Below are 27716 nucleotides of genomic sequence, written 5' to 3'. Positions count from 1 at the left end.
TCCTGGTCCTGAACCAGTGCCTGGCATCAGTGATGGACTGGATGAGGGCGAACAAATTGAAACTAAATCCAGACAAGATGGTGGTGTTCCTGGTCAGTCGAAGGGCAGATCAGGGAATAGGGATTCAGCCTGTGCTCGATGGGGTTACACTCCCCCTGAAGACACAGGTTCGCAGTTTGGGTGTGCTCCTGGACTCTGCTCTGAACTTGGAGGCCCAGGTCTTGGCCATGGCCAGCAGTGCCTTTGCCCATTTAAGACTAGTGCGCCAGCTGCACCCGTTCCTGGAAATGCCTGATTTGACTATGGTGATGCATGCCTTAGTTACATCCCGTTTAGACTACTGTAACGCGCTCTACGTGGGGCTGCCTTTGAAGACTGTTCGGAAACTTAAACTGGTACAAAGAGCTGCAGCCAGAGTATTAACAGGGGCTGGTTACAGGGAACATACAACTCCCTTGTTACAACAGCTCCACTGGCTGCCAGTTTGTTTCTGGTCACAATTCAAAGTGCTGGTTTTGACCTTTAAAGCCCAATACGGCCCAGGTCCAGGCTATTTGTCAGACTGTATCTCCCTATACGAGCCTGCCCGGGCCCTGAGATCTTCAGGAGAGGCCCTTCTCTCAGTCCCAACACCCTCGCAAGTACGATTGGTTGGGACGCAAGATAGGGCCTTCTCGGTGGCTGCTCCTAAGTTCTGGAACTCCCTTCCTAGGGAGGCACGAATGGCCCCCTCCTTGCCATCCTTGCGTCGGCAAGTAAAGACAGGCTTTTGGGATAGAAGGTGTTTAGGATTGGGCTTTACAAGGCTTGTTTTAATGTTTTATATTATTATCTATTATTTTAAATTGTTTTTAGATTTTTAAGTGCCTTTTATGGTTTTAAGGTTGTGCATAGTTTAATTGCATTTTAATTGTATGTTTTTCTATGTTTTTAACTACACGTAGTTTTATTTGTAAGCCGCCCTGAGTTCCAGTTTGGAAAAAGGGCGGGGTAAAAATAAAGTTTCAATTCAATTCAATTCAATTCAATTCAATATTTGGTTTTACTCGGTTTGGAATATTATCTTTAATTCGCCTGTAATAAAGTACTGCTAGACTTTGTCCCTCCATCGCCGTTCTTGAGATTGCTGCTCCGTTACACAATGAACTCCATCACTCCCCACTAAGAGCAAATGCAACACTAAATATAAAAAAATATTACACTGGGACTGCTAAAGCACGTCGCTTTAACACGTTCGTTGCCGGAGTTGCTGTTTTTTTCCTTAAGAAGGAATAGCAGCATAATCCGGAAGTGTAGGATACAACTATCTGCTTTTCAAGGAATTCTGGGAGTTGTAGGAATATAGCTTTAGTCCTAGAGAAGCGGCGCTCCTATAGGTGGAGATACGGCGGAACTCAGACTACCTTAATTTGCATAGCTGGTCGCTATTGGCTAGAGGTTTCCTTGCTTGGGCAACCTCGTTCTCGCTGTCGCGGCAATTAAGACGCTGTAGCGTGGGATAAGCAGTATACTAGGGGAAACGTTCAGTTTGATAGCTGTAAGAGTCTAACATGTCCGAGCAATCGGAGGCCAGCGGCCTCACCGATGAGGCAGTCTTTAGTGCCTGTACTGATCCTCATCCCAGCACCAAGGTAAAACTTGAGGAAAATCTTTTGTAAAGAGAAGAGAGGACTTGTTTTTGCGTTATGCTTTTTTTCAGGGGGGAAGGTAAAATTGCAAGGCGATTCTGAAAGTTGAGGAGAGAAGAGGTTGCTTTGATTCATTGCGGGCGGTGTACAAAAGAGATGGTTTTGTTTCCTTTTAGGGTTTGAGGATCTAGAGATTAAGTAGAGCGAAGCTAGGCCAGGCAGGTATTGCCTTTCACCTGAATGCTGGCGTGGCTGAACTTTAACGCAATGATCTGAAGGATCATGTCTCTCCCGGCGTGCTTGAGCTCGCTGGCTGTCGCGATTTAAAGACTCTTGGACGAATATGAGATCAGTTCTAGATGTAGAGCTGTATCTTTTTTTCCTGGGATGGTATTGGCTTACTATAAACCACTCATCTCTTACAACGTTCAATCTTCTGGATATTTACTAATTTACTATTATTCGTTAATAAGTTTAGTGTGGTTTACAGTGTATTGCTATATACTGTATTGTGTATTTTATTATATATGTGTGCGATTTTATTGTAGCCGCCCTGAGTGCTATTATAGGGTAGAAGGGTGGGACAGAAATATTTTAAATAAATAAATAAACAAACATTACTACTCAGAAGTAAGCACCATTGAGTTTTTGTAGGATTTCAGTTTAGGTTGTGGCCTCTTGTTGTTATGTGCCTTCAAGTCAACTACGACTTATGGCGACCCTATGAATCAGCGACCTCCAAGAGCATCTGTCGTGAACCACCCTGTTCAGATCTTGTAAGTTCAGGTCTGTGGCTTCCTTTATGGAATCAATCCATCTCTTGCTTGGCCTTCCTCTTTTTCTGCTCCCTTCTGTTTTTCCCACATTATTGTATTTTCTAGTGAATCATGTCTTCTCATTACGTGTCCAAAGTATGATAACCCCAGTTTCATCATTTTAGCTTCTATTGATAGTTCTGGTTTAATTTGTTCTGACACCCAATTATTTGTCTTTTTCGCAGTCCATGGTATGCGCAAAGCTCTTCTCCAGCACCATATTACAAATGAGTTGATTTTTCTCTTACCCACTTTTTTCACTGTCCAACTTTCACATCCATACATAGAGATCGAGAATACCATAGTCTGAATGATCCTGACTTTGGTGTTCAGTACATCTTTGCATTTGAGGACCTTTTCTAGTTTTCTCACAGCTGCCCTCCCTAGTCCTAGCCTTCTTCTAATTTCTTGACTATTGTCTCCAGTTTGGTTAATGACCATGCCAAGGTACAGTAGGGCCCCGTTAATACGGCGGGTTAGGGACCAGGCCCCTGCCGTAAAGCGGAAATCGCTGTAAAGCGGGGTCCCATAGACTATAATGGGCTGTGTCGCAAAAAAATGACGTGAAAATGTCACAAAATGGCAACATCGGCTTTAAAATGGGGAATTTCCCCTGCTTGAAAGTTGCCGCATCAGCGGAACACCATAATGCAGAACGCCGTAAAGCGGGGCCCTACTGTATTGATAATCCTTGACAAGTTCAATGTCCTCATTGTCAACTGTAAAGTTACATAAATCTTCTGTTGACATTAGTCTTTTTGACGTTCAGCTGTAGTCCTGCTTTTGTGCTTTCCTCTAACTTTCATCAGCGTTTGTTTTAAATCATTACTGGTTTCTGCTAGTAGTATGGTATTATCTGCATATGTTAAATTATTGATATTTCTCTCTCCAGTTTTCACACCTCCTTCATCTTGGTCCAGTTCTGCTTTCTGTATGATATGTTCTGCAGATTAAACAAATAGGGTGAAATAAAATACACCCTTTCCTACTGGGAACCAATCAGTTTCTCCATATTCTGTATTTCCAGTAGTCTCTTGTCCAGAGTACAGGTTGCACATCAGGATAATCAGATGCGATGGCACCTCCATTTCTTTTAAAGCATTCCATAGTTTTTCATGATCTACACAATCAAAGGCTTTGCTGTAATCTATAAACCACAGGGTGATTTTCTTCTGAAATTCCTTGGTCCATTCCATTATCCAATGTATGTTTGCGATATGATCTCTGGTGCCTCTTCCTTTTTAAATCCAGCTTGGACATCTGACATTTCTCACTCCGTATACGGTAAGAGCCTTTGTTGTAGAATCTTGAGCATTACTTTACTTGCATGGGATATTAAGGCACTAGTTTGATAATTACTGCATTCTCTGGGATCTCCTTTCTTTGGAATTGGGATGTATATTGAACACTTCCAGTCCTTTAGCTGTAATCTAATGGACATTCACCTTAGAGTAAACCCCACTGAACCCAATAGGATAGTTGAGGAAGCCTGCATAGCAATGTTCTGTTAGTGGCTTGAAAAGGCTGCTAAATTCATTCTCACAGTGCTTTAACGTGTATTTATGTAATCCGGACTAAAGATACTTAAAACCCAATCAAAGCATTTTACTTGGTCCTGTCGATTGCCATGTTGGACTAAGACCTGGGTGATCAGGGTTCCAGTCCCCAGTCAGCCATGAAAGTCTTTGGCTGGCCACTCTCTAATTCTGATCCTAACCTACCACACAGCGTTGTTGTGAGGATAATATGGACAGGGGAGAACCGTGTACACCACCTTGAACTCCTTGGAGGAAAAGTGGGATATAAATGTAATAAGGACACCTGATTCTGTTTGTGCTGGCTGGTAAAGAGGAGAGAGAAGGAAGTGGCCAGCAAACTCACCTACACAGCCCTCCCTAGCAGCCTTTTTGACCTTGGAGGTTTGTCAGGACCGGAAAGGGGAGAGGAACATCAGCTGTGGCTTATTGCCACTCTCTTTATCTTACGTGTTTGTTTTTTGCTCTGTTGCTACAACGGACAAGTGGTAGCAAGTGGTGGGAGGTTCTTGCTGTGGATGCTTGTTGGCAATGATTTATACCACGGGGTAAGAGCCGGGATGGGTTGGGCAGATGGGTGAAAGATGTTAAGTTGCTCAAAAGCAACAGAGTGGAGACCTCTTTGTGTGAGAGATAGATGGACAGTGAGTGGGGTGTCATAGCTGATAAATGGAGTGGGAGCTGTAGTTAAGACCATTTATTTGTTTATTCTGTTTGAATGTCCTGTGTTTATGTCTGTTGAGGTTAAACTGGAAGCTTTACTTTTTGTCCTTCTGTAATTTTGCTCACCTGCCTTCTGACATAATGGTTAATTTGTTTATTGGACCTGTTTATATGCTTTTGTAATTTTTGTGTTTTTTTCTGTTTATCTTGTCTTGTTCCATTTTTCTGGGATTTAAACTATTCATTGACAAGCGGGGTATAAATACTGTAAATAAATAAACAAAATAACTGTTGTTTAGGATTGTAGTTGCACTGCCCAGCATTTGACATTCAAATACACAACTAAAACAATCAGTTTTTCAATAAAATTGATTTCCTTGTCACTAAAGTAAATTTATGTGTTATGGTGTAATCATTCATATTTTAAAGATTATTCTGGAATTGATGCATCTGCCACTCCAGTTTGAAGTAATGCATATTTTTGCCACAGCTCTAACTACTTTAAGTGAAGCACTCAGTTCTTGGGATGTATAGTAGATTTAATACCATTGTTTCCTCATTTCTAATATCAGTTTCTGCTAGTTCTCAATTTGTCCAGAAAATATGAAAAATGTCAAGCATTAGAAGCTTGGAATTTCCAGCCATTATCTTGTATATGTTTACTTTTGAATCTGTCATGTCACCAAGAACTGTTGCAGTTGTACTTCAGAATAAAGTGTCCCCTCAGAGTCAAACAAATCATAGTTTTCCATTTATGCTACTGACATGTCATAAGTGCTTTCTCTGATTTCCCATAATTTACTTTCTGAATTATCAAAATTCTAAGTTTTCCATAGAAGCTTTGTTCTGTAAAGTATCTAGCTGGAAGTGATAGCAAACAGGCATGGCTCAGAATGCAGTACTACCCCCTCCTTCATATTGATGGCAGGGGAGGGGAGGATAGCATGTATTCCAGTCTCTGCTGGCTGGGCATTCCACCAAAGAGAAGACCCCAGCTGATCCCTGATAGGTGGAAAGTTTTCACCAGTGGTTTTGCCACTGGCAGTAGCAAGTGGAAAGTCACAAAATTGGGTGTTTGGGGTACAAGATACTGTAAGGTTTAGGTCTGCTGGATCCCAAAGTCTGCAGATCCCCTGAGAGGTCCCATTTTTGGAGCCCCTCAGCAATGGCAGTCTGGAGCTGGTGTAGTGATATGGGTGGAAAAAACTTCACTTCCGTCCTGGCCACTGCTTAGGACTCCACTGCTCTTTCTGACACATAGAATCAACTATTTTACCAATACCCAAGAGTGCTGGCTGATCAAATCAGGGAATGGGGTCATTGAGGGGTCGGTCGGAGTAGTCAGGAGGTTGCACAGCTCTCTTCTTAGCTAAGTGGGGGGTTACAAAATCCCCTCCCTGCTCTTTGTGTGAGGCAGCACAGGCCTTCCTCTCTGGGGTATTTCTTTTCTCTGATGCCCCCAAGGTATCTCCTTCCCTTGAGAGTGCAAACACGGAAGTATGTCCTTCCATCCATGTGAGTAAGGTATTTCCTTCCCTTACTGTAGGTACGGACTCAGCCCTCACCCTGACATGGATATGTCCTTCCCCAATGTCACGGGTCCTAGTGAGGGAATAACTGTCTTCTGAGTGTCTATGGAACCTTTTTCTTCCAGAATTGGCTAGCAATGGTGTAAGATTAGGCCTCTCCCTTTCCCATTCTCACCAACTCACATGTGGAATTAGCTGTTTTATCAATGCTCAAGAGCTCTGTCTTATCAAACCAGGGAATGGAGTTGTTTCAGGGTTAGCATAATAAACACCTGTATATAAGTTTTAAAGATTGATTGAAAAAATGCCCAGTTAACATAGTTGAGGGTGCTTTTGAGGGTCACCCCAAAATAAGCAAGTAATTCCTATCCACCCATACTCACATGCATGCTAGCTTGGTCATCTGGCACAGTAATAATGCTGAAAACATTGACAATATAGTGTTAGATCTGTGGTGCTCATATTAACAAAAGTACTTAATGGAAAACTATATTCCAATGTTAATGTATTTCATGGTTGACAGAAACATAATAATTGTATCTTTCTGCAGGATTTTCTGTTGCAACAGACTATGCTAAGAGTAAAAGATCCTAAAAAGTCCCTGGATTTTTATACTAGGGTTCTTGGAATGATGTAAGTACAAACCTTTTTTGGCTAGCTCTTATTTCTTATCAAAGTTTCAGTGGTCTATTCTGAATTGCAAGCCTGCCAGTCCTGTAAAGTGAGGTTGGAAACATAATTGCATGACTTACTTTCAGCATGGCTTAAAAGCCAACAAATTTGAACGAGAATGTTTCTAAATAATTATGTTGGAGATACAAAACTAAAAGTGGGGCACAAAAGTTCTGCCTTTTCTAGAGCTGTGAGGTGATCCAAGCCATTCTTGGGGAGCAAGCTGTTCATTTACCTGCTGCACCATCTGAGAGCTGGTCAGAGATTGGAACTTGGTAATGCTGCCTGTGAAACAACATTTCTAAGTGGCAATCTCCTGCCTTGGTAATTCTGTGTCCTCTCCTTCACCCTGTGCTATGGAATCCTGTTTGCTGCAAGTGGTGACAAAAGCACGGGGGAAGAGCCCCCAAACTTCAGATCATTATTTGTAGGGGATCAAACTAGTCACATGAAACAATGTTCTTTTTGCTGTTTTATGCTGAATAATGTCTATCATTGAGATTTTTTTACCCGAGGCAGTTACCAGGGTGTTGGAGCACTGACTCATAATGATTATTTAAATTAATACTCGTATGCAGTGTTGTCTGTGAAAAGCTATACTGCATGACTGGGAAGAAAAACTAGCATGTTTGTGCAGTTATGCATCTGTGTAAAACTGCTAATGGTCATGCTATGAAACTTGTATTTATATTAACTGAGCATACCTTGTCATTAGCCATGTCTGAAAATCATAGTCTTTAGGGTATGATGGTGGTCCAAAGAAGAAGCATCTGGACCCTGTATTGTGAGCACTTTTGGTTCTGATTTCTTGCTTCCAGTGAAGGAATTGTCTGATGTTAAACTAAGGCCAAAGATGCAGTTAACAAGGGTTTCACTTTTAAAAGTTGGGTGAGGAACTGATTTTTAGTTAGTCTGTGCTTTTGTGAGCATCACCACCAGGAGAGCCGAGCAGATAGCTATGAAATGGGGTGTTCCAAGGGCACGGATGGGACAGTCAACCTGGGATCCGATGGATCCTGAGCTGCTCCCACAGCTGGCATTAAGCCTGTTTCAGGGTTGATTGCTGGGCCAGCCTGAAGTTGGTGTTGGAGTCAACCCAAATTGGCTACCCACCCACCCACCAGCTGCCATTGTGAATAGCTGGGCCATGGATGCGGTGGTAGCTCTACTGTGTTGCAGAGCCTGTAGGAAGCTTGGACTGCAGTCTAAGTAAGCATTGTAAAAAAAACCCACTTTTGCACTTTTTAAAATTAAAAAGCAAGTGAGTTCCAGTCACTTCCCCTCAAAAATAGTATTGTTGACTGGGAAAGGTTCATAAAAGAGCAACCAAAATGGTCAAAGGGATAGACTGACTCCCCTATGAAGAAAGATTGCAGTATTTGGGGCTCTTTAGTTTAGAGAAAAAAGGTGGCATGATAGAAGTGTATAAAATTATGCATGGCATGGAGAAAGTGGGCAGGGAAGTTTTTTTCTCCCTCATGACGCTAGAACTTGCGGACCTCCAATGAAGCTGAATGTTGGAAGATTCAGGACAGATAAAAGAAAGTACTTCACACAGCACACAGTGATACAGTGGAATTTGCTCCCACAAAAGGCAGTGATGGCCACCAACATGGATGGCTTTAAAAGAGTAGTCATATTCATGGAGGAAAAGGCTATCAGTGGCTACTAGCCATGATAGCTGTGCTCTGTCTCCATAGTTGGAGGCAGTGTGCTTCCAAATACCAGTTGCTGGAAACAGCAGGAGAGTGCTCTTTGCACTCAGGTCTAGCTTGCGGGCTTCCCATGGGCAACTGGTTGGCCACTGTGAGAACAAGATGCTAGACTACATGGACTATTGACCTGATCCAGCAGGCTCATGTTCTTAGGTTAACAGCAAATACTTTCTGCTGCTTCTTGCCTATGACATGCAGATGGGATATTGTATTATATTGTCCCTTAAAGGGCAGAGCTGGGGGTGACATGTTCTGCCTCAAATGTGTTTCTGGCATGTTTATGATCACTATGAAGAACATCAGCACATACTGAATTTCTCGTCTAATTGAGTGTATTAGTCTGTTGCAGTAAAAGCAGCAAAGAATCTTGTGGCGCTATAACAACCAACAGATTTATTACAGCCAAGGTTTCTTCTGATGTGTCTCTGAAGTGGGTTTTTTGTCCACAAAAGCTTATGCCAGCATAAATTTGTTAGTCTTTAAGGTGCCACAAGTCTGTTGTAAGTATTGAGAACCTTTTGATGTAAAAATGGGGAATGTGTTGCAAATCTTTAAAATGTTGGGGGGGTACGGAGTTGCTTCTGTTTGCTTTTCTCACATAAATTTCATTTCAAGCTGTTTATCTTCTAGCCTACTCAAGAAGTGTGACTTCCCTACTATGAAATTCTCCCTCTACTTCCTGGCTTATGAAGATAAAAATGATATTCCAAAAGATGAAAAAGAGAGAATTTCATGGACTCTTTCTAGAAAGGGTGTCTTAGAGTTGACCCAGTGAGTTACAACTATATTCACTAAATCATGCTTTTTTCCTTGTATTTTGATTATTCCATTGTCTGTGCATGTAGTTCAAGCAGCATTCTACTTCCTTGTAAGCAGAGTGTCTTTGTTACACACCAACGAACTATAGGTGTTCACCCAAGAATCCTAGATTACAGATAACTGCCTACATAGGAAGTAGCCTGGACAATTTGACTGTCTAGTCCAGTACTATCTACTTACTCACTAGCAGAAGCTCTCCAAAGTCTGAGGCAGATATCTTTCCTATTGCATATTACCTGATCCTTTAACCTGGAGATGCTGGGGATTGAACCTTGCAGTGCATGTGCTCTGCTACTGACCCCTGTTGTAGCTTTTAGGAGAGAAGTGGTGACTTCCAGGATACATGGAGCTGTTGATTCTCAAGGTTGTTTTTTTTTTTTGAGCTCCAGTCCCGTCTGAGGCAGTAAGTGCACAGTTTAAAAGGTGAGGTGGATGTTGCCAGTTAGAGAGTTTTTCTGTGTTTGGAAGGTACCAAGTTAAAACCTTCCTCTGAGGCATTTTAATTTAAGTTAATTTAATTTTAAATTGTTGTAATCTGATTTCAGTTTGTACAGTTTTTATATACTTCGTTTTATGAGATTGTGTAATTTTATTGTATTTTTTTGATGTTCACTGCCCAGAGAGCTATTGCTAGTTGGGCGGTATATAAGTTTAATTAATAAAATAAATAAATAAATTAGACATTCAAACAGGAATTCACTGTCTCAGGTTAGCATCTGAAATGTACAAGTACCGCCTAAGGAATGAAAATTCTTGACAAAGGTCAGTCTGCAAAGTAGCAGAGGTACTGAATTGTTTGCAACAGCAAAGCCATATTCATTGCATAAGCCAAGCTTTTTTAAACATATGCTTGTCACTTAACACTGAAAGAAAAAGCTTATATGTGGCATATGTTGCAAATCATAACAAAGTGTATTTCAGTCCTTGTCAGTATGTCACCATATGTTGTTAGCGTGAAAATAAAAGCATATCCAGAATGTTTTGACTAAAATGGTAGACTTCAGTAGATGCTAAGAATAAATCTTAAGATATTGCTGTCATTTAACTATAAAAAAAACCCTGTTTCAAATTCCTAGAAGCTTCTAGTATAGTGAACATGGCTGGAAGCAGAGCACTGATTTAATATAGGGCTGAACTTGGCCTGCACCTTCCTTACTTCAATGCTGGAACAACCTTGTCTGTGTTTGTCTGTCATTGAAATAGCATTTGAGACTTCTTGTTTTGGTGCTTTGGTGTGATTTACATATAGGAAGTTTTTTTTTCTATTAATGAATGACCACCATTGGGGAGCCGTGCCTGAGATTGTTCTTGCAATGTGTGGTAGGATGCAGGGGAAGTGGGTACCTGCCAGATTTACACTTATACAAAATCTGAACCAGTCATTTATTTATTTGTGTACATTTAACAAAATATATAAACTGCTTGATTGTAAAAACCTCTAAGTTGTTTACAAAAAAACATTAAAATTATCAATAAAACAGTTTAAAATAAAAAAAAGTTTAAAAACAATTAAAGCAGACTAAAAAGATTGAAACACATCAGCATCTGCCTGTCTGGATAGGTTTGCCTAAACAAAAAAAGTTTTAAGCAAATGCCAAAAGGAATACAGTGAAGATGCCTGCCTGATGTGAATAGGCAGGGAGTTCCAAAGAGTAGGTGCTGCCGCACTAAAAGAACAGTTTCTTACAAGTGCGGAAAGAGTATTATGTAGCACCTGTAGCATGGCCAGTTCCGCAGATTGAACTGCTCAAGTGGGCTCATATGGGGTAAGGCGTTCCTGTAAGTAAACTGGTTCCAAGTTATTAAGGGATATATATGTGTGTGTATGTACCTACCTTGCCAGACCAAGTTCAGGGTATTGGTTTTGGTGTACAAAGCTCTATACAGCTTAGGATCAGGATACCTGAAGACAGGATACTGTCTTACCCTTACATATCGAGTCGATCACTGCCCTCTGCAGATGAGGGCCTTCTGCAGATACCAACTTATCAGGAGGTCCATTCCACACAACATAGGAAGTGGACCTTTAGTATTGTGGCACCTAACCTTTGGAATTCCCTCCGTTTAAGTATTAGACCAGCACCATCTCTGTTATCTTATCGGCATCTGCTAAAGATCTTCCTCTTTCAATAAGCCTTTTCAGTAGAGACCTTATCGCAGTTTGTGTCTGTTTTGGAATTGCTTTTTAAGATTTTTAAAAAGATTTTTAAGATGTTTTGTTTTTAAGATGTTTTCAATGTTTGCCTTGGGGTCCTGGTGGGAGAGGAGTGGTTTTTTAAAAAAATATATTTTTATTTAATAAATTTCATATAACAACGCAAAAAACACTTCCATGCACAACACCAAAACGCCACGGTATGTAAAGCAAATACAATTCCCGACGATTATAGTAAGAAACCATAAACAATTATAAGCACACACTTCCGGGAAGGGTGACTTAGCCTGTGCCTGCTTTTGAGACGGGCTCCTGCCTCAAAAGAAGCTTATTCAGATATATCAGTCAGTTTTTTCTTTTTTTTTTGACTGATTAAACTTCTCCCGGGTAGGGAGAAACGAAGAGATTAACCTCAAAGCCTATTTTTGTTGGGACGACCAGATCTCATTAATTTATGGGACGAGGTCCAGCCGACGAAGGTGGGACGGATTTTCAACAGCAAGCTCTATCTGATAAAGCGAACGTTCACCTTATCTTCTAAGAGAGAACGCACTAACAGGCAAGCACCCTTCTTTCTATATTTTTCTTTTACTTGACTTAAATTGTTGCTGTTTAAAAGAGATTTGCCAGATTGATCAGTTTTTGACATCTCACTGGGGAGCCATAACTTCTCTCTGCTACGCACTAATTAATAGCTTATCTCTGTTTTTGTTGCAAAAAGCTGTCCTGGATTTGCATTCTAAAGATATACACAGAAGAGGGATTTCTATTCCAGATTTTTATTTTGAAAAATATTATACTGTTTTGAGACTACTCTCTTTTTGGTCTATTTTATTTTGACGAATCTGTTTCTTGACGATTGCCATTAATTGTTTCGATCCTGGGAACTGCATTTTGTTTACTTAACTATTGGAGAGATAAGGCTGTCTGCTCTGTTTATACTGTGATGTCACCAAGTTTGGAGAATTAACCCAATTGTTGCTGAAATAAGAAGTGGTTTTCCTATATTTTTCTTTTAAAATGGCAATTAAGAAAGTGGCTGAAAATCTGGAAATAACTATGTTTCAGAAAATAATGGATGAGATTGAGATAATGAAAATTGAATTGAGTAAAATGAAGCAGGAGATTAAAGATATAAGGGTCCCTGTGAGAGAGGTGACCCTGGAAGGGGTCCCTGTGAGAGAGGAGACCCCGGAGATTGGAACAGGGGTCCCTGTGAGAGAGGAGACCCTGGAGACTGGAATAGGGGTCCCTGTGAGAGAGGAGATCCCGGAGATTGGAACCAACGTGGAACAGGAACAAGATTTGGAGTCTATGGACTTTAGAAATAAAATCTATTGTTTGGAACTCAATGTTATCTCTGAAGAAATGAATGAAGATTCTAGAGATAAAGTTATCAATGGCATGGATAATCTTCTGGACTGGAATGATGTGATGGAGCCCAATATAGAGAAAATCTATGGAATTAACTGCAGCCATGTGACAATGGAAAAACTTTTAAGAGATGACCCAGTGTATTTTGAAAAAAAGAACAGAGATATGATTTTACAGCAGTATTTCAGCAACCTATTCAGAATGGATGGCAAGAAAATATTTGGGATAGAGGTAATTCCCATCAGACTCTTACTATATGACTATGGCTTTGACAGCAAGATTATTATGGAATACTGATAATGGAAGATTGGATATTGAAATTACTGGACTTAACAAGACTACTGAAGATGGAAGATGGAAAATGGAACTAATAGAGATAATAGAACAATGGCTACTGAAATTATTGAACCTAACAGATTCTGATGTGATGGATTAATTGAAATGTTTATTTTGACTATGGTTATGACAATAAGATTATCATAATTAGTAATGAGATGGATTAATCGATATGCTTATCTGGAAAAAAAAATTGATAGATATATTTCTTAAAGAATTGAAACCTCTCTTTGACTTTTTGTGGAAAGAATAAAGTAATGTTTATGAGATTTGATGATTAAGTAAGATAACTACTGGAGGAAAGTGATTTTATAATATGACTTAAGAGACAGGATTGTTATATATTATAGACTTATAACTGATTTGATCTTTGACAAATGGGAAGTCAATATTTTACTCTTTATTTTTTATTTTTGTTTTTTTTTTTTTTCTTTTTTTCTTTTTGTTTAACTATTTTTGATTTTGTTTTTTGTCTTTGAATGTTTTATGATTTTGTCTTGTATGTTTTATGAAAATCTGAATAAAAATTATTGAAAAAAAAAAAAAACAATTATAAGCACTATGTCAAGCCATTACCCAGAATCTCTTTGGAATTATGTCTAACCAAAATGATTTTTTGTGACAATGGTGGCAATATCATTCTCTCTTTCAGTACCACATATACAATAAAAGGATACCAGACATCTTCAAAAGTCTTATCTACACACCTCTTAATGACTGATTCCTCTCAGTTAACTTTTCTGCTAATGTTCAAGCCCACACTTTTTCCCACCAGTCTGCTATTGTAAAGGGTGTCACATATTTCCAATGATGTGCTACTTCATCCTGAGCAGCTGCTAAAAAAGTAAAATGACTTTTTTATGAGCAAGGCTTAGAAGTTCGTCTGGAAATATAGATTAAGGCAAGCCCTTGGTCCATCAGAATGAGTTGACGTATAATTGAGGAGATCTCCTGAAACACCCATTGCCAAAAGGGTTGGATGACAGGACACAACCACCACATATAAAAGAAACTCCCAAGCAGCCCACATCCCTTCCAAGAATCAGATGATAGAGAAGCATTAATCCAATGCAATTTGACTGGTATACAATACCTCCTATAAATCAGTTTAAGCATCATTTCATCTGGCAGAGGCTATTTTCAGAGGAGGCTTACTCCAAATAGTATTCCATGTTTCTTTTGAGATTTCCTCCCAAGATCTGCCTCCCAGAGTTCCTGTAGGGTATCAAGTGTCCCCTCAATCTTAAGAACAAAAGTGTGGCACAGCATAGAAGTCACCCCCTTCAGACTGCCACTTTGCATACAGAGTTTTTCAAACTGAGGTAAACCTTGAACAGCCATGTACATGTAAATACGTTTGACAAAACATGCCTATTTGCCTGGCTTGAAACTGCCCCAAAGGTATGGGATCCAAAGCAGACTGCAATTGGGCTTATGTAAGCAGAATTCCATTAGCAAAAAGGTCCAATGCCCTATATAGACCATGACAAGCCCAATGCTGATATTGTTGAAATTTAAAGTTATCCCTAACCTAGGATGATACAAAAAGGGCAACAATGGCAATTTATGAGGAGCAAGAACTTTCACTCAAGATTTCTAAACTCTGATAGTAGTGCTTAAAAACAGATTATCAATCTTTTTTTTTATATAACATTTCTGGTAAGTTTCAAGAATCTGAGAGCTACAATGTGCTAAATCCAACTTTGTTTCCAGAGTAACTCGATCTTTTTCTCTGTCATTATATATTAAAGGTATCAACTGTTTAATTTGTCAGGTGGCATAGAAATATTGTAAATGTGGGATACTCAGCCCCCCTAGTTATAAGAGGCTTGAAGAAAATTGCTTTATTCACCCTCTATCATTTCTGCGCATTTATAAAAGTGTTTATAAGCCTTTGCCATTTGTGGATCACATTTTTATTGGCAGATCCTGAAAAAGAAATTTAGGGAATAAAGTCATTTTTACTACTGCTGTTCTCCCTAGCCAGATAAAATTTTATTTTTTCCATTCATCCAGATCCCATCAAAGCTCTTTAAGCAGTCCATAGTAGTTTCTCTTTTTGAGCTGACGTAAGTCTTTTGTAATTATTATTCATAAATACTTAAAGGAACTAGGCTGCAAAACCAGTCCTGGTAATAAGAGCAATCTGTGTTGGTCTTCTAAGGAGAGAGAAATTTAATTAATAATAATAATAATAATAAATAATCATATACCAGTAGTAGCACCTTGTGACCCAGTAGTAATAACAATATACCAGTAGTGACACCTTGAACTCAGCCCAGTAACAAATTGGCAACCACTGCAGATCTCTGAACAGAGGTGTTATATGGTGACATGGCCTCATTCCTGTCAGCAGTCTGGCTGCAGCATTCTGCACTAATTGCAGTTTCCGAGTCAAATGCAAGGTAAGCCCCACATAGAATGCATTGCAGCAATCCAGTCTTGAAGTCACCAAGGCTTGATTGTGCAGCAGCTGATGCCGTGGTATTCAGAAGGACCCTGTCAGTGCAAAAACAGTGTGGTGTTTCACTTAGGGTGAAAGAAAGGTGCTGCAACCCTGTATGTAAGCTTTTATTGTATTGGTGGTTGAACCTCTGAACAATGCCCCAAATCCAGATCACTGCTCTATTTTATCCAGACTTCAGCATCCTCTGCAGGTCACACCTCTCTAGCCATCTCAATCTAGCAGTGGAAAGGAGAAAGTGCTTACTCCAAGGAAGGCATGAGATCAGTAAGCCTCCTTGGATGAATGCTAAGGCAAGCTATTTTCTTTCCTAACTAGCTCCTACCATGGTTGAAGCACCATCTGTAGTAAGCCCATTAAGTTTTTCAATGATAACTGCATGTCATGCACTACTATTGATATTCTCTGAAATATGTCTTTACCCTTTCCACACGAGAAAGTAGCTAGTTGGCCTATATTACTTATGTCAGTTGTCTTATCAACAGACAAAGAGTAAAGACAAGTTCAGAGGATGTACTTTTCAGAGATAGCTCAGTGTCCTCTGTCATATTTTGAACTCTCTTATACCTTCCTATGAGACAAGCTGATACTTCCAAATAATTTCAGTTTCTCTCCTACCAGTATTGCTGCAATTGCAACCAGGCAATCCTTTCCAAACTTGCCTTCTGAATCAGGGTACCATTTTCTGACAATAAGCTTACTAACCAGGTAATTCCCTTGCCCAATATTCACCAGCTGTCTTTTAGGTTTTGCAAAAATATCTTTTTCAACCTCCAAATTCATTTTCAGTTCTAATGTTTTTCTTCACACACTAGTCCTTGAATTTCATTTTATATTATGCTTTGTAGTGTCTTTCTTGTTAAGCCCTTTCATAATTTTGTTTCCACTGCTGCTCTAGCATGTCTGTGATGCAACTACATTTTGATGCAGATCCTCCACTCTTCCATCTTGGCCTTAGTTTGATTAGAGCAGTGGTTCTTAACCTGGGGTGCACACACCCCTGGGGGTGCAAGACACTTTTTCTAAGGGTGCGAGAAATTAACTGTACAACCAAAGATTTTGGGAAACTGTAATTTACCTTAGCTAAGTTAGGCTAAAACACATTAAAATAAAATAAAAATAAAATAAAAAATGAACTGTATTTTTTCAGGGGGTGTGAGAGCATATTTTGGAAATCCAAGGGGTGCTGGCACTGGAAAAGGTTAAGTACCACTGGATTAGAGCAAAACACAATTACAAATGTAAAATGGACCTAATGTTTGTCAACAAAGTAAATTGATTTTGATGTCCATGATTCCTCCAGTAGAATGGTATCTTCAGGTTAATAGTATTATCTTAATAGTAATCTATGACTCAGTTTGTGCAATAATTGATTTCAGTAACTTAGAAAGGCTCATGAATTTATCTGTTCAAGTTATCAGTGTCTGTTTATCCCTCTTTTGGTCTTTGTGCCTCATTGGCACTGTTAAATGTTGTGTTTTGCTGCTGGTTAATATTGTCTGTTATGTTTTGCTTCCATAGTAAAAATGTTTTTTGAAATTTTAAACTGTGTTTAGAACTTGCTTGTCACCATTAATCAGCTTTTGTTTTTGTTTTGTTTGTATTCATTCTCTCTTTCTCTTCTCCCTCCTTCTTTTCCCGTTTCTTTCAGCAACTGGGGCACTGAAAATGATGAGAATCAGACTTACCACAATGGCAATTCAGACCCCCGAGGATTTGGTATGTAGTAAAGCAGAGGTTGTTAACTTTTTTTGAGGTAAAGGGCTGCATTGACACATGGTACACTTTCCAGGGCCAAAGTACAAGGGTGTTTGGCCAATTTAAAAAGGACAATTTTTTGGGGGGGGAGGAGTCTTGAAGAAGTCACAAAAACCTTTTGCCGTCACAGAATCACCATTGGTTTAAATTATGCTACTTCTTCACTTAGGAACTAGATTGTTTCCCTTGAATAACTGAGGTTCTTAGTTTGACATCTCGTAGAAACAGTAATTTCAAACACATTGGATAAGAGTATGTTGCCCCACTTTGTATTATGGTATGTTGCAGAAGTTTCCAAACTGGTTTATGGACCAGCAGTGGTCTGCAAGCTTCTTTCATTTGGTCTGTGATGTGTCTGTGGATTTGTGGTTGAAGATGGGAGAATGTGCATCCATTACATTGCATTGAGTGTACATTTTGATTTTTAATGGCATTTTTATAACTATTTTTCTTATTTTTAAGTGGTCCGCCAAGACCCTTGGCAATTTTTAAGTGGTTTGTGGATAAAAAAGTTTGGGAACCACTGATATTGAGTAAACTTTCTGTGTAGCAAAACAAATTGGTTTGTGACAGTTAATAGAAGAAGGCTTTATTCATATTTGTTTTAAATGTACCATTGCCTTTTATTGCTTTGCTGTTCTTCAGGTCATATTGGAATTGCTGTTCCTGATGTAAACGAAGCTTGTAAAAGATTTGAGGAACTGGGAGTGAAATTTGTCAAAAAACCAGACGAAGGTAAGTCTTCTCTGTAAACCAGTGATTCTCCAGCTGTGAGGTGGGGCTCCTTTTTTTTTTTTTTAGGGGGGGCATTGATTGCATGGAGAAAACTTACAAAATTTGAGGAAAATGAAGGGTCTTGAGGCAGTGGAGTCATCTTTGCACCACCAGCCAAGACTTAGGAGAAGTTGAAGGCCTCTAGCAAAGGATCCTCATATTGGATTTGCCCAGGTGACTGTGCTCCCAGTTGTCTCATCAGCCCAACCTAATTTGGCAAGAGCTTCCAATTTCTTATAATGAGATTTCCCAGTGTATGATTTAATGAAGAGGTTGGAGATGTCTTGCTCATTCCTCTGCTAATGGATTAGAAGAGGATTGGATTAGAAGAGGATTGAATTAGAGCTCAAACCCACAGATGGTTGCATGCAGTGGGTAGCTGTGTGCTCATGTCAATGTGCAAGGATGCCTGCATGCTTACCTGTGGAACAGGGAAGTGCTAAGTTAGGGCCCCATTGAAATAGTCTGGACTACCTCTTTCTAGTGAGTGCACAGGATCGAGGGTTGTCATGAGTTCCCTTTTAACCTTGTGGCCCTGCAGAGCTCCACTTGCCAAATGCTGTGCTAATCTAAGCGTGCACTGTCTCTGAACATAGGAGATATCACAGGGGCATATCAAAAGAGACACCCCACCAAAGATACTCTTAGGACTAGGGATATATCAGCAAAATAATGGGGTCTTCACAGCAGAATAACTAATAATGTTTATTTCATACACACTTAATTCTTAGTTTCATAGGTAACACAAATTCCTGGCTTTAGCGAGTAAACAGAGTTAAATTCTCAAAATAAAGCAATGTGTCAGGCTGTTACACAAAGCCTGTTGAATTAAACATTTGTTAGCATAAGTCAAGCTTTAAAGCGTATGGTTATATAATGACATAGTCATATAAGTCTAGACGTCTTGTAAAATCTAAGTATCCATCTGGATAAGAATGAATATTTTTTATTTATTTATACCCTGCCTTTCTTTTCATGATAGAAACCCAAGGCGGCTTACATATGGTTCCCAGGTGGTCTCCCATCCAGGCACTGACCAGACCTGACCCTGCTTAGCTTCAGCAGGGAGCTGGCCTTATGTGCCTTCAGACCATAGTCTGGGACCAGGTGAATAATTCGTGAATAATCCTCCCCAATTAAGTCTCAAAGCAAAGCAAGCCTTATACTTTCCCCATGCAGGAAGGTAAGGGACCAAGTCCAAAAAGACTGGCCAGTTGAAAGGTGAGGGACCATGTCCAAAAAGAATGGTAAACTGGGGATCTTGATTCACACCTCTTACAGGATAAATGAAGGTCAAATGACGAGGATTATGACATGATATCCTGGGAATTTCTCACACATCAGTCTGGCCATCTCTAAATTCACACGGAGATACCTCATTCTAGTACTAGAGGTGTTAGGTAATGCTTCAAGGTTCAGCCAGAAACAGAAATACCATCATGGAACTGAAGCAGGAAAAGCCATAAATGGAATGTTGGTCTTATTTACATTATGCCTGGAGCTTGGCCGACTTCCCAGAATTGAATGAAAAAAACTGTACAGTTAACTTGGAGAAAAGAAAAAAAAGGTCTTTTTAAACTCTGAGGTTTTTCTTTTTAACATTTACATAGAACTCTGATGGGAAATCTATTTCTAATCCATATACGATAAGGGCAGCTTAGCCCATAGCACCCTGAAAGAATGAGCTGCAAAGGCTAGGGAGGGATGCTGGGTTCAAAGATGAAGACACTTGTGTCACTATTTTGTTATGATTCTTAATGTTCTTATGCAGGCACACACAGTCAATCAAAGGCCTATATTCAGGGTCTCTGAAGGAACTCGCAGCAAAGGCCAGTGACAATTAGCCTGTAAACATAAACCTTTAACAATATTTTATCTGAATCGCATTTACAAGGATTTTTCATACATTGCCCAGTTTACATCACTGTCACCAAAAACTGAAAGCAAACAGCAAATACAAAAGCATAGTTTTCCCAAAGTTCTTAGCTGTCATCATACAGTCTCTCTCTTTCTTGAGCTGGGTTACTGGATCTAGCTGCTAGCCACAAGGGAGAATTCTTTCTTCTCTTCCACCTCAGCTTCCACAAATATCTTTTTCAGATAAGTATGAGAAAAATAATTATATACCCTTCTAACATAAGAAACAGACAAACTTGTCATTTTAGGAACTTCACAAATAAGTTTAAATATACATATTTAAAATAAACCATGGCCAACTTGTTTCCAAGGGTTCAGGGCCTACAGAAAGGAGACAACAGGCATCATCCCAACTGTTCTGAGGTAATATAAGTTAGCTGCCCATAATGGTGGCTGCTTTCTGACTCAGCTCCCCCTCTGAACATGTGCAGTCTTGTAAAGTGATATACACCAGTTGGTTACACTTGCAAAACCCTCACCTTTACCCAAGATAATTTGTCATGCTGAGTACATAATTGTAAGAGAAATTATTTGTATGTATTAAGTGATATGATTGTTCATGTGGTCAGGTAGAGGCAATACCTTTACAATCAATGTATCTTATTTTAATCTTGTTATGTATAGTGTCCCAGTTTTGTAGCACAACATGCATGGACCTCGGTGGGTTAGAATTTAGTAGCTATTTTTAGATATTTCAATAGAACAGCAATGGGGAAATGTTTTTTTTCTCAGAACACTTGAAAATGCCTATTCAGTATTTTGAAGAAGATACTAAAAGATTAAACTAGTTTTAGAGGCTTGAAACATGACTTCTTGATGTCTCTTTTTTAACCTTATTATACTCATCTTTTGCAGGTAAAATGAAAGGACTTGCTTTTATTCAGGATCCTGATGGCTACTGGATTGAAATACTGAATCCGAATCATATGGCAACTATAATCCAAGTTTGAAATACTGCCTAGTGATCTTGTCATCAAGAGACTGAAAATAAAGTCCTCCTGATTTAAATGAAGCAAGTCTATATAGTCATTCTCCAAACTATAGGAGATTGGGATTGAATAGCAGTCAGCCTCATTTTTGCATGTACTCCCTTTCTCCACACTGCTTTGTGTACAAGGGTAGGAGATTAGAAGCTTCCATTTGTAGCTTGTGGCAAGCCATAATAGGGCGTTTTGCCTGAATGCAGCAAACTATAGTTTGTCAACCACAAACTAATAGGTAAGCTTCTAAACTCTTCTCTTAATGCATGGAGAAATGGAAGAAGGAAGAGCATGAATCTGAGGCTTACTGGTGCTTATTCTCATTAGAAAAAATCATGACTTGTGCTAACCATGATTAAGAACCCATACCATGGTTTGGCCTTCCAAGTATACAGCAGCCACATAATGGTTTAAAGCTGCTGGTCTCTGATCTGCACAGTGTTCCAAAAGTTCTCTCTTGCCTGCATACTGCATCTAAAGGTGGCACAATAGTCATAATTGTTGTTTATTAATAATTTGTGAATTCAGATGCAATGGCAAACCAAATTTATGCAAACCATGGTTGATCTCTATTCATGTTCCCCCAATCACTGCCAACCTAACTCCTCCCCTTCTCAATATAATCCCCCAAACAAAAAGATCATGAATTATGCAATACACACTTTCCCAAATAGCCCTAACTAAATTGTCTGACTGAACTGGTGCATTGTTAGTGGTACTTTTAATATTATTTTGGGATTAACCTGCCTTCAGTGCATTGTGGCATCAAATAAAAAATACATATTTTCAAGCTAAAAGTTCAGTGTGACATTCTTTTGTACATGATGAACAAAACATCCTGCCCCATTGTCTCACCCCCCCACTTGTTTTAGCACCCTCTCATGCAACTGCTCAGATAGTATGTTTACCTGGGAGGAGAGGAACAACTGTAACGACCATGTCTGAGAACAGAATTGGTAGAAGGGCTGAGCTCGACTGGGTCACCTCTCACAAAGGTCATAACAAGCTGCCTTATAGAAGCAGCTCTTGGTTGGTGCAGAACTGGGTACCAAGATAAACTTCTCAATTTGTCACATGTTTGGTGTTTACTTGTTTACTTTTTTGGCTCATTCTTGGCTAAATTAGCTTCATGACTTGTTGAAACTTCTTTGGAGTTGATTATTTTGCTGACAGTTCAACGTAATGTTTATAAGCAACATTCTTACTTGCATCTTTAATAACAACTTTTAATTTTTCATACTTAATTGAAAATTTTGCTACTTCTAGCTAGTATAATTTTAAAACCCCATGGGGGTATATAAATGCATTAAAATGTATTTGCTTTAATCATGGGTAGAGCACACACTTTGAAGAAACAAATCAATAGGAACAGATGGCATACCAACAGAGTTGTTACAAGTTACTAAGATTGAATCTGTCCAACTTTTGACAAATTTGTCAACGAATATGGAAAACTAAGCAATGGCCCACAGACTGGAAGCCTTCAATATATATCTCAATTCCAAAGGAAGGGGATCCCAGGGAATGCAGTAATTATCAAACTATTGCCTTAATATCCCATGCAAGTAAAGTAATGCTCAAGATTCTACAACAAAAGCTCTTGCCATATATGGAGCGAGAAATGCCAGATGAATATCCCAAATGGAAGTTGGCTATTATTAAAGGTGCTATGGACTTCGAAGAAGCACGAATACAGGGCGAACGGGACAAACAAGCTAAGCGGAAGGCATGTCAAACAAATTCTCATTGTGACCATCTTCCATCTGGAAACCTATGTCCTCACTGTGGGAGGCTCTGTGGATCCAGAATTGGCCACTGTCAGGACCCCTCCCATGGTCTCCACCTCTCACGGTCCAACCTCAGGATCCTGATCTCAAAATGGTTCTCTCACCGGCTCTAGCACAGATCTCTCAAGATCCCACTGCTAGGCACCATCACCTGACACTCTCTGTAAACAATATTGCCTTGAGACTATGCCTTAGTCTCCTCCTGGCCTATTGCTACATTCTGTCTGGGTGCACTTACAGGCCTCAACCCCCCTGTATCTTTCTGCCTGTAAAGATTACAGCCCTGGGTAGTTTTGGATACCAGCTGATGTTACACTATCTCTTCACCGCTACCACTATTGATACTGTTTTCCAATATGCCCTGCCCACCCTTCTGGTCTGTGAAACCCAGCCAAGGATCAGCCGTTTTGGTAAACCAAGAACTATTTCTTTATTTACAAGGGAATAACAAGATTACTTAAAGGTTCAGTCAACATGAGTGTGGTTTCATAAGATGTGTTACTCTTTATATTTCTTAGTCATAAATAATCTGCCTCACTACCCACCTAAATCCAATCCATCCCTCCAAAAACCCAGAACCAACCACCATCCTCTCCAAAGAAAACCCTCAACACTTGACCCCTTCATAACTGTCATCCTCGCATTTATACTTTCAGACACCCAGACGCTCAGCCAATCATCATACAACACTCATCAACATTCCAACCCATGTACTCCCCCCTCTCACTCAGTCTACTTACCACATATACTCTAGTAAATCCGCACTTACCGTATTTACAGTAATTACATTTACAGGGGCATCACAGCCTCCACAGTCACTTACAGACCCACTGTTAAAGACCTTATCTTGGAAGACAATCTTACTCTGCCATGAGTGATCACGAATGAATGAAAAAAGGGAAGAGGTACCAGAGTTCATATCGCAAACATACATTGGATAATGGAATGGACCAAGGAATTTCAGAAGAAAATCACCCTGTGCTTTATAGATTACAGCAAAGCCTTTGATTTTGTAGATATGAAAAACTATGGAATGTTTTAAAGAAATGGAGGTGCCACCGCATCTGATTGTCCTGATGCGCAACCTATACTCTGGACAAGAGGCTACTGTAAGGACAGGATATGGAGAAACTGATTGGTTCCCAGTCGGAAAGGGTGTGAGACAGGGGTGTATTTTATCACCTTATTTGTTTAATCTATATGCAGAACATATACGGAAAGCGGGATTGTGAAGACAACGTGATGTGGATAACAACCTATGTCACTCAGTTCTTTTTTCCTATTTGGCTAAAAGTAGAAACATGGAAATGTTTCAGTTCCTCCTCCCCCAGCTCCCCTCTTTGTCTCACATTCCCCATTGATCAATTAGTATCTCACTGTTATCAGTGGAAGCTATTTAATCCTGTAGGGAAATGACTCAGAACTAAGAATTACATAACAGCTGGGCATTCTAAAGTGGTGGCCCATGTCATAGTCTTGTGTGCAATGTTTGAAAACCACAATGCCTGCAGAGTACCTACAGTTACTAAGAGCAAAAGGACACCAGCATAGTGACTCTTTTAAATCTTTCTATTGTATACTCCAAAACATTGAAAGGGAAACCTGCCAACTTTATTTGATTTATTTATGGATAGCTTTCCTTGAACCAATCATACAGTTTTCTTTCAGAGCACCAGCATTAATTTAAATATAATTGACTAGCGGCAGCCATGTCAAGGTCCCTAAAAAGCACTGATCTGTTTAGGTCCTCCAGGCAGCCAGTGTAATTAGTATCTAAAAGTGTTAATTGCTGGGTGCTGTTTTGATAATTTGCAAACATTACACATGTAATGGGCCATTGTGCCAGTGAAGAGGCTTTAGGCTGCAACATTGAACGGTGACTAGGGAACACATCCGAATTAACACAGTTGGACTTAGATTCATACTAAACGTGAATAGGACTGTGCTTTCATATCCTAGTCCAGCTACCTGGAGCACCTACACAAAAGTGTTTCCCCCCCCAGCAGCTTCTGTGTGAGCACTGTTGCAAGTAGATTGGCCAATAATATTCTTTATGCAGATAAGTTATGTTGTACTGCCTAATGCTGAAGTGTATGCAAAGCTAGTGTCATTTGCAAATCACTACTAGCTTGTGACACCAAAGCCTTCTCTATTTAAGTTCCAATATAGAGCTTCACAAATGTGTTTAACTGTTTATTAGCCAATCTAACATTCATATAAAACATCTGTATTAGTTTCCTGGATTTGCATTCAAGTTTACCTGCCTTTTGACGATTGTTCTGGTGTGTGTGCTTCAAACATCACTATATTAATTGTGATAGCACTGGAATAAGCGGTTTAAGCACATTAATGTTTCAAGAGGAAAATCTACCTTATTTTACAGTTTTTTGTTGACTTTAGCATTGCAATGATTATCAAGATATCCACTCTTGCTGCAGAAGTGCTGGGTTTGGTGCCCTGAAAATCTAATTCCATCTGCTTCTACTTTATGGGTTCCTTTAAGATAGTACAAATTCTGCTTACTCTTGAGGATTATTAAGAGTGAAAACTGATGTCGATGTCAATCTTGATGGGAATTTTAAACGTAGCTAGCAAATTCTGCTTTCTTTGTGTTTTAGATAGACCTTAAAAGACTGTAAATAATAGTAAGAAAAGGAACCTCCATCAATTGAGCCATGAGGCTTATTTTGAGAACTTGAAAGGCCTTCCGATACTATAGTCAAAAGGGAATGAGACAGTTCGTTCTCTGTTATCTAGATTTGGAAACTTCTTGTGTCTTAACAGTAATCCCAGGATGATTACTGCAATATAACAATGCTTACAAAAATGTGCATCAGTTAATAATTTAAAAACTAATTAAAAAACAGATCAGCCTAAGAACACACACACACAAAGTGGCCTCACTGGTTCAGCCCCAAAGCCTGGGAGAATAAGAATGTTTGTACTTGATGGTGGAAACCCATTAGGGTCTCCATTATCCAAGCTTCCAGGGATAGTGTTCCCACACTTCGGGAGTCACAACAGAGAGAGATTGTGTGTGTGTTTCACTGCCCAAAAGGCCAAGTCTACCTGTGGGACATTTACTGAAGTCACTCATTGGTTCTGTTCCCCAGAAGAAGAAAATTCAAAAGCGATCAAGCCTGTTCTAAATTAATGATCGAAAAATAAGAGGCCAGAGTTAGGTGCTGTATAGCTGACAGATCAAGACATAAAGAGTCTGTTGGATAGGGCCAATGGCCTATCTAGTCCAGTATCCTGTTCTCACAATGGCCAATGAGCTGCCTATGGGAAGCCTGGAAGCAGGACCAGAGCACAAGAGCACTCTCCTTTCCTGTGGCTTCCAGCAGCTGGTATTCAGAAGCATGCTGCCTCTGACCACAGAGGCAGAGCACACCATCATGGCTAGTAGCGACTCCATGAATTTGTCTAATCCTCTTTTAAAGCTATCCAAGTTGGTGGCCATCACTGCCTCTTGTGGAAGTGAATTCCATAGTTTAATTATGTGCTGTGTGAAGAAATACGTTCTTCTGTCTGTCCTGGGTGTTCCAACATTCAGCTTCATTAGATGTCAACAAGTTCTAGTGTTATGAAAGAAAAAATGTTCTCTACCCACTTTATGCCATGCATAATTGTATTCACTCCTATCATGTTGCCTCTTACTTGCCTTTTCTCTAAACTGAAAAGCCCCAAATGCTGCAACCTTACCTCATAGGGAAGTCACTCCACCCCCTTGATAACTTTGGTTGGGCAGGGCAGCTCTTTAAGACTAAGGGGGTTGGCTGGATTGATTGCAATATGGATTTTTTAAATGTGCCTATCAGACTTATCAGAAAAGGGTTAGATCTGCTATGGAGATACCCAGTAGCAAGAGTGAAGTTGTTGAAGAAAGGCTTTGACATTTTAAATATATTTAACATTTTCATAGAGCATTCATATGTACATAAATGGATATACTTGAGTGTATATAAAAATATTTTGTTTGATATCTTGCTTTTTGGACCTGCTTGCTAATATTGTTGGGCACGTGACCTTTTAGTGGTGTCTACGATGGTTGGAAAAGAAGCTCTAATGGACACAGAAGTAATATCAAACTTAGATTCACAAAGGAGTCACTCCTAAATTCTAGGTGATGTCCCTATTTAATCCCTTAACAGATTAGAAAGATACACAACAGAGGAAGATGCTTTTTGTTGCCCATCTGGGATTGTAAAATTGGTTGTGTATGAGAGTGAGAGCCATGTAGCAGACTGCTGTATGTGGCTGCTATGCCATGTTCAGCATGTCGGGTCACAAGTTGTGAATGCCTGAGTTAGAAGGAAAGTGTCTGCATATTTGACTGTATATTTGCATAGAGCTTGTAGGTTGGCTTAGTGCTGTATTTGGACTTGGAGAAGTTCCTACTGCTGGACAGTTTTTACATGTCCGGTACTTAATGACTTCTTGTGAATACATCCACTCTCAAGTTTAGCTGCAGTTAGCGTTCCAGAAAAGGCAGGAGCTGCCATTTCTCTGATTTATAAACAGGACCTTAATTAATGCTGCAAGGGCAACATTTCCCATTAAGATCTTTTTGGCTCTATTGCAAGGAGTGTGGGTTTAGGTCTCCAGTATTCTGTGGTGTTAGTGAAAAGCAGGGATCTAAAATGAATACCTTTTTAAAAAAAGAGAAACTCAAGTACAAAGAACTGTTTGAACCAAGGGGTGCAGAGTTAATACTGAGCTAGATGTTCACTGGCCAGATGTGGGATCAGCAGTTTGAAGTGTCAATGTTCCTCGAAAAATGCAAATGCTTGTG

General features: G+C 39.6%; 1 protein-coding gene across 3 annotated transcripts; it reads left to right on the top strand.

Moving 5' to 3' along the window:
• The first annotated feature begins 1447 nt into the window (after positions 1 to 1447).
• On the top strand, positions 1448 to 21931 carry GLO1 (glyoxalase I). Of its 3 annotated transcripts, none has more exons than XM_061624894.1 (6): positions 1453 to 1631; positions 6721 to 6803; positions 9188 to 9328; positions 17357 to 17424; positions 18109 to 18198; positions 21010 to 21931. In XM_061624894.1, exons 1-6 carry the CDS (start codon positions 1551 to 1553, stop codon positions 21102 to 21104), a joined length of 558 nt encoding a protein of 185 aa, XP_061480878.1. In that variant the 5' UTR covers positions 1453 to 1550; the 3' UTR covers positions 21105 to 21931. The 3 variants fall into 3 exon arrangements, with proteins under 3 accessions (XP_061480880.1, XP_061480878.1, XP_061480879.1); XM_061624895.1 differs by lacking the exon at positions 1453 to 1631 and adding an exon at positions 4421 to 4526; XM_061624896.1 differs by lacking the exon at positions 9188 to 9328 and having other exon boundaries at positions 1448 to 1631.
• The last annotated feature ends 5785 nt before the right edge of the window (positions 21932 to 27716 follow it).

The sequence above is a fragment of the Rhineura floridana genome, chromosome 4, assembly GCF_030035675.1.
Source record: "Rhineura floridana isolate rRhiFlo1 chromosome 4, rRhiFlo1.hap2, whole genome shotgun sequence".
In the NCBI taxonomy this organism is placed as follows: domain Eukaryota; kingdom Metazoa; phylum Chordata; class Lepidosauria; order Squamata; family Rhineuridae; genus Rhineura; species Rhineura floridana.
Note: the sequence above shows the minus strand (reverse complement) of the source record. Positions and strands in the feature narration are given on the sequence as shown.

Excerpts from the sequence above, each read along its gene's own strand:
- GLO1 (XM_061624894.1), top strand. The coding sequence starts at position 1,551 with ATGTCCGAGCAATCGGAGGCCAGCGGCCTCACCGATGAGGCAGTCTTT. Across the intron at positions 1,632-6,720 it reads ATCCTCATCCCAGCACCAAG|GATTTTCTGTTGCAACAGAC; the intron begins GTAAAACTTGAG and ends ATCTTTCTGCAG. Across the intron at positions 6,804-9,187 it reads ACTAGGGTTCTTGGAATGAT|CCTACTCAAGAAGTGTGACT; the intron begins GTAAGTACAAAC and ends TTTATCTTCTAG.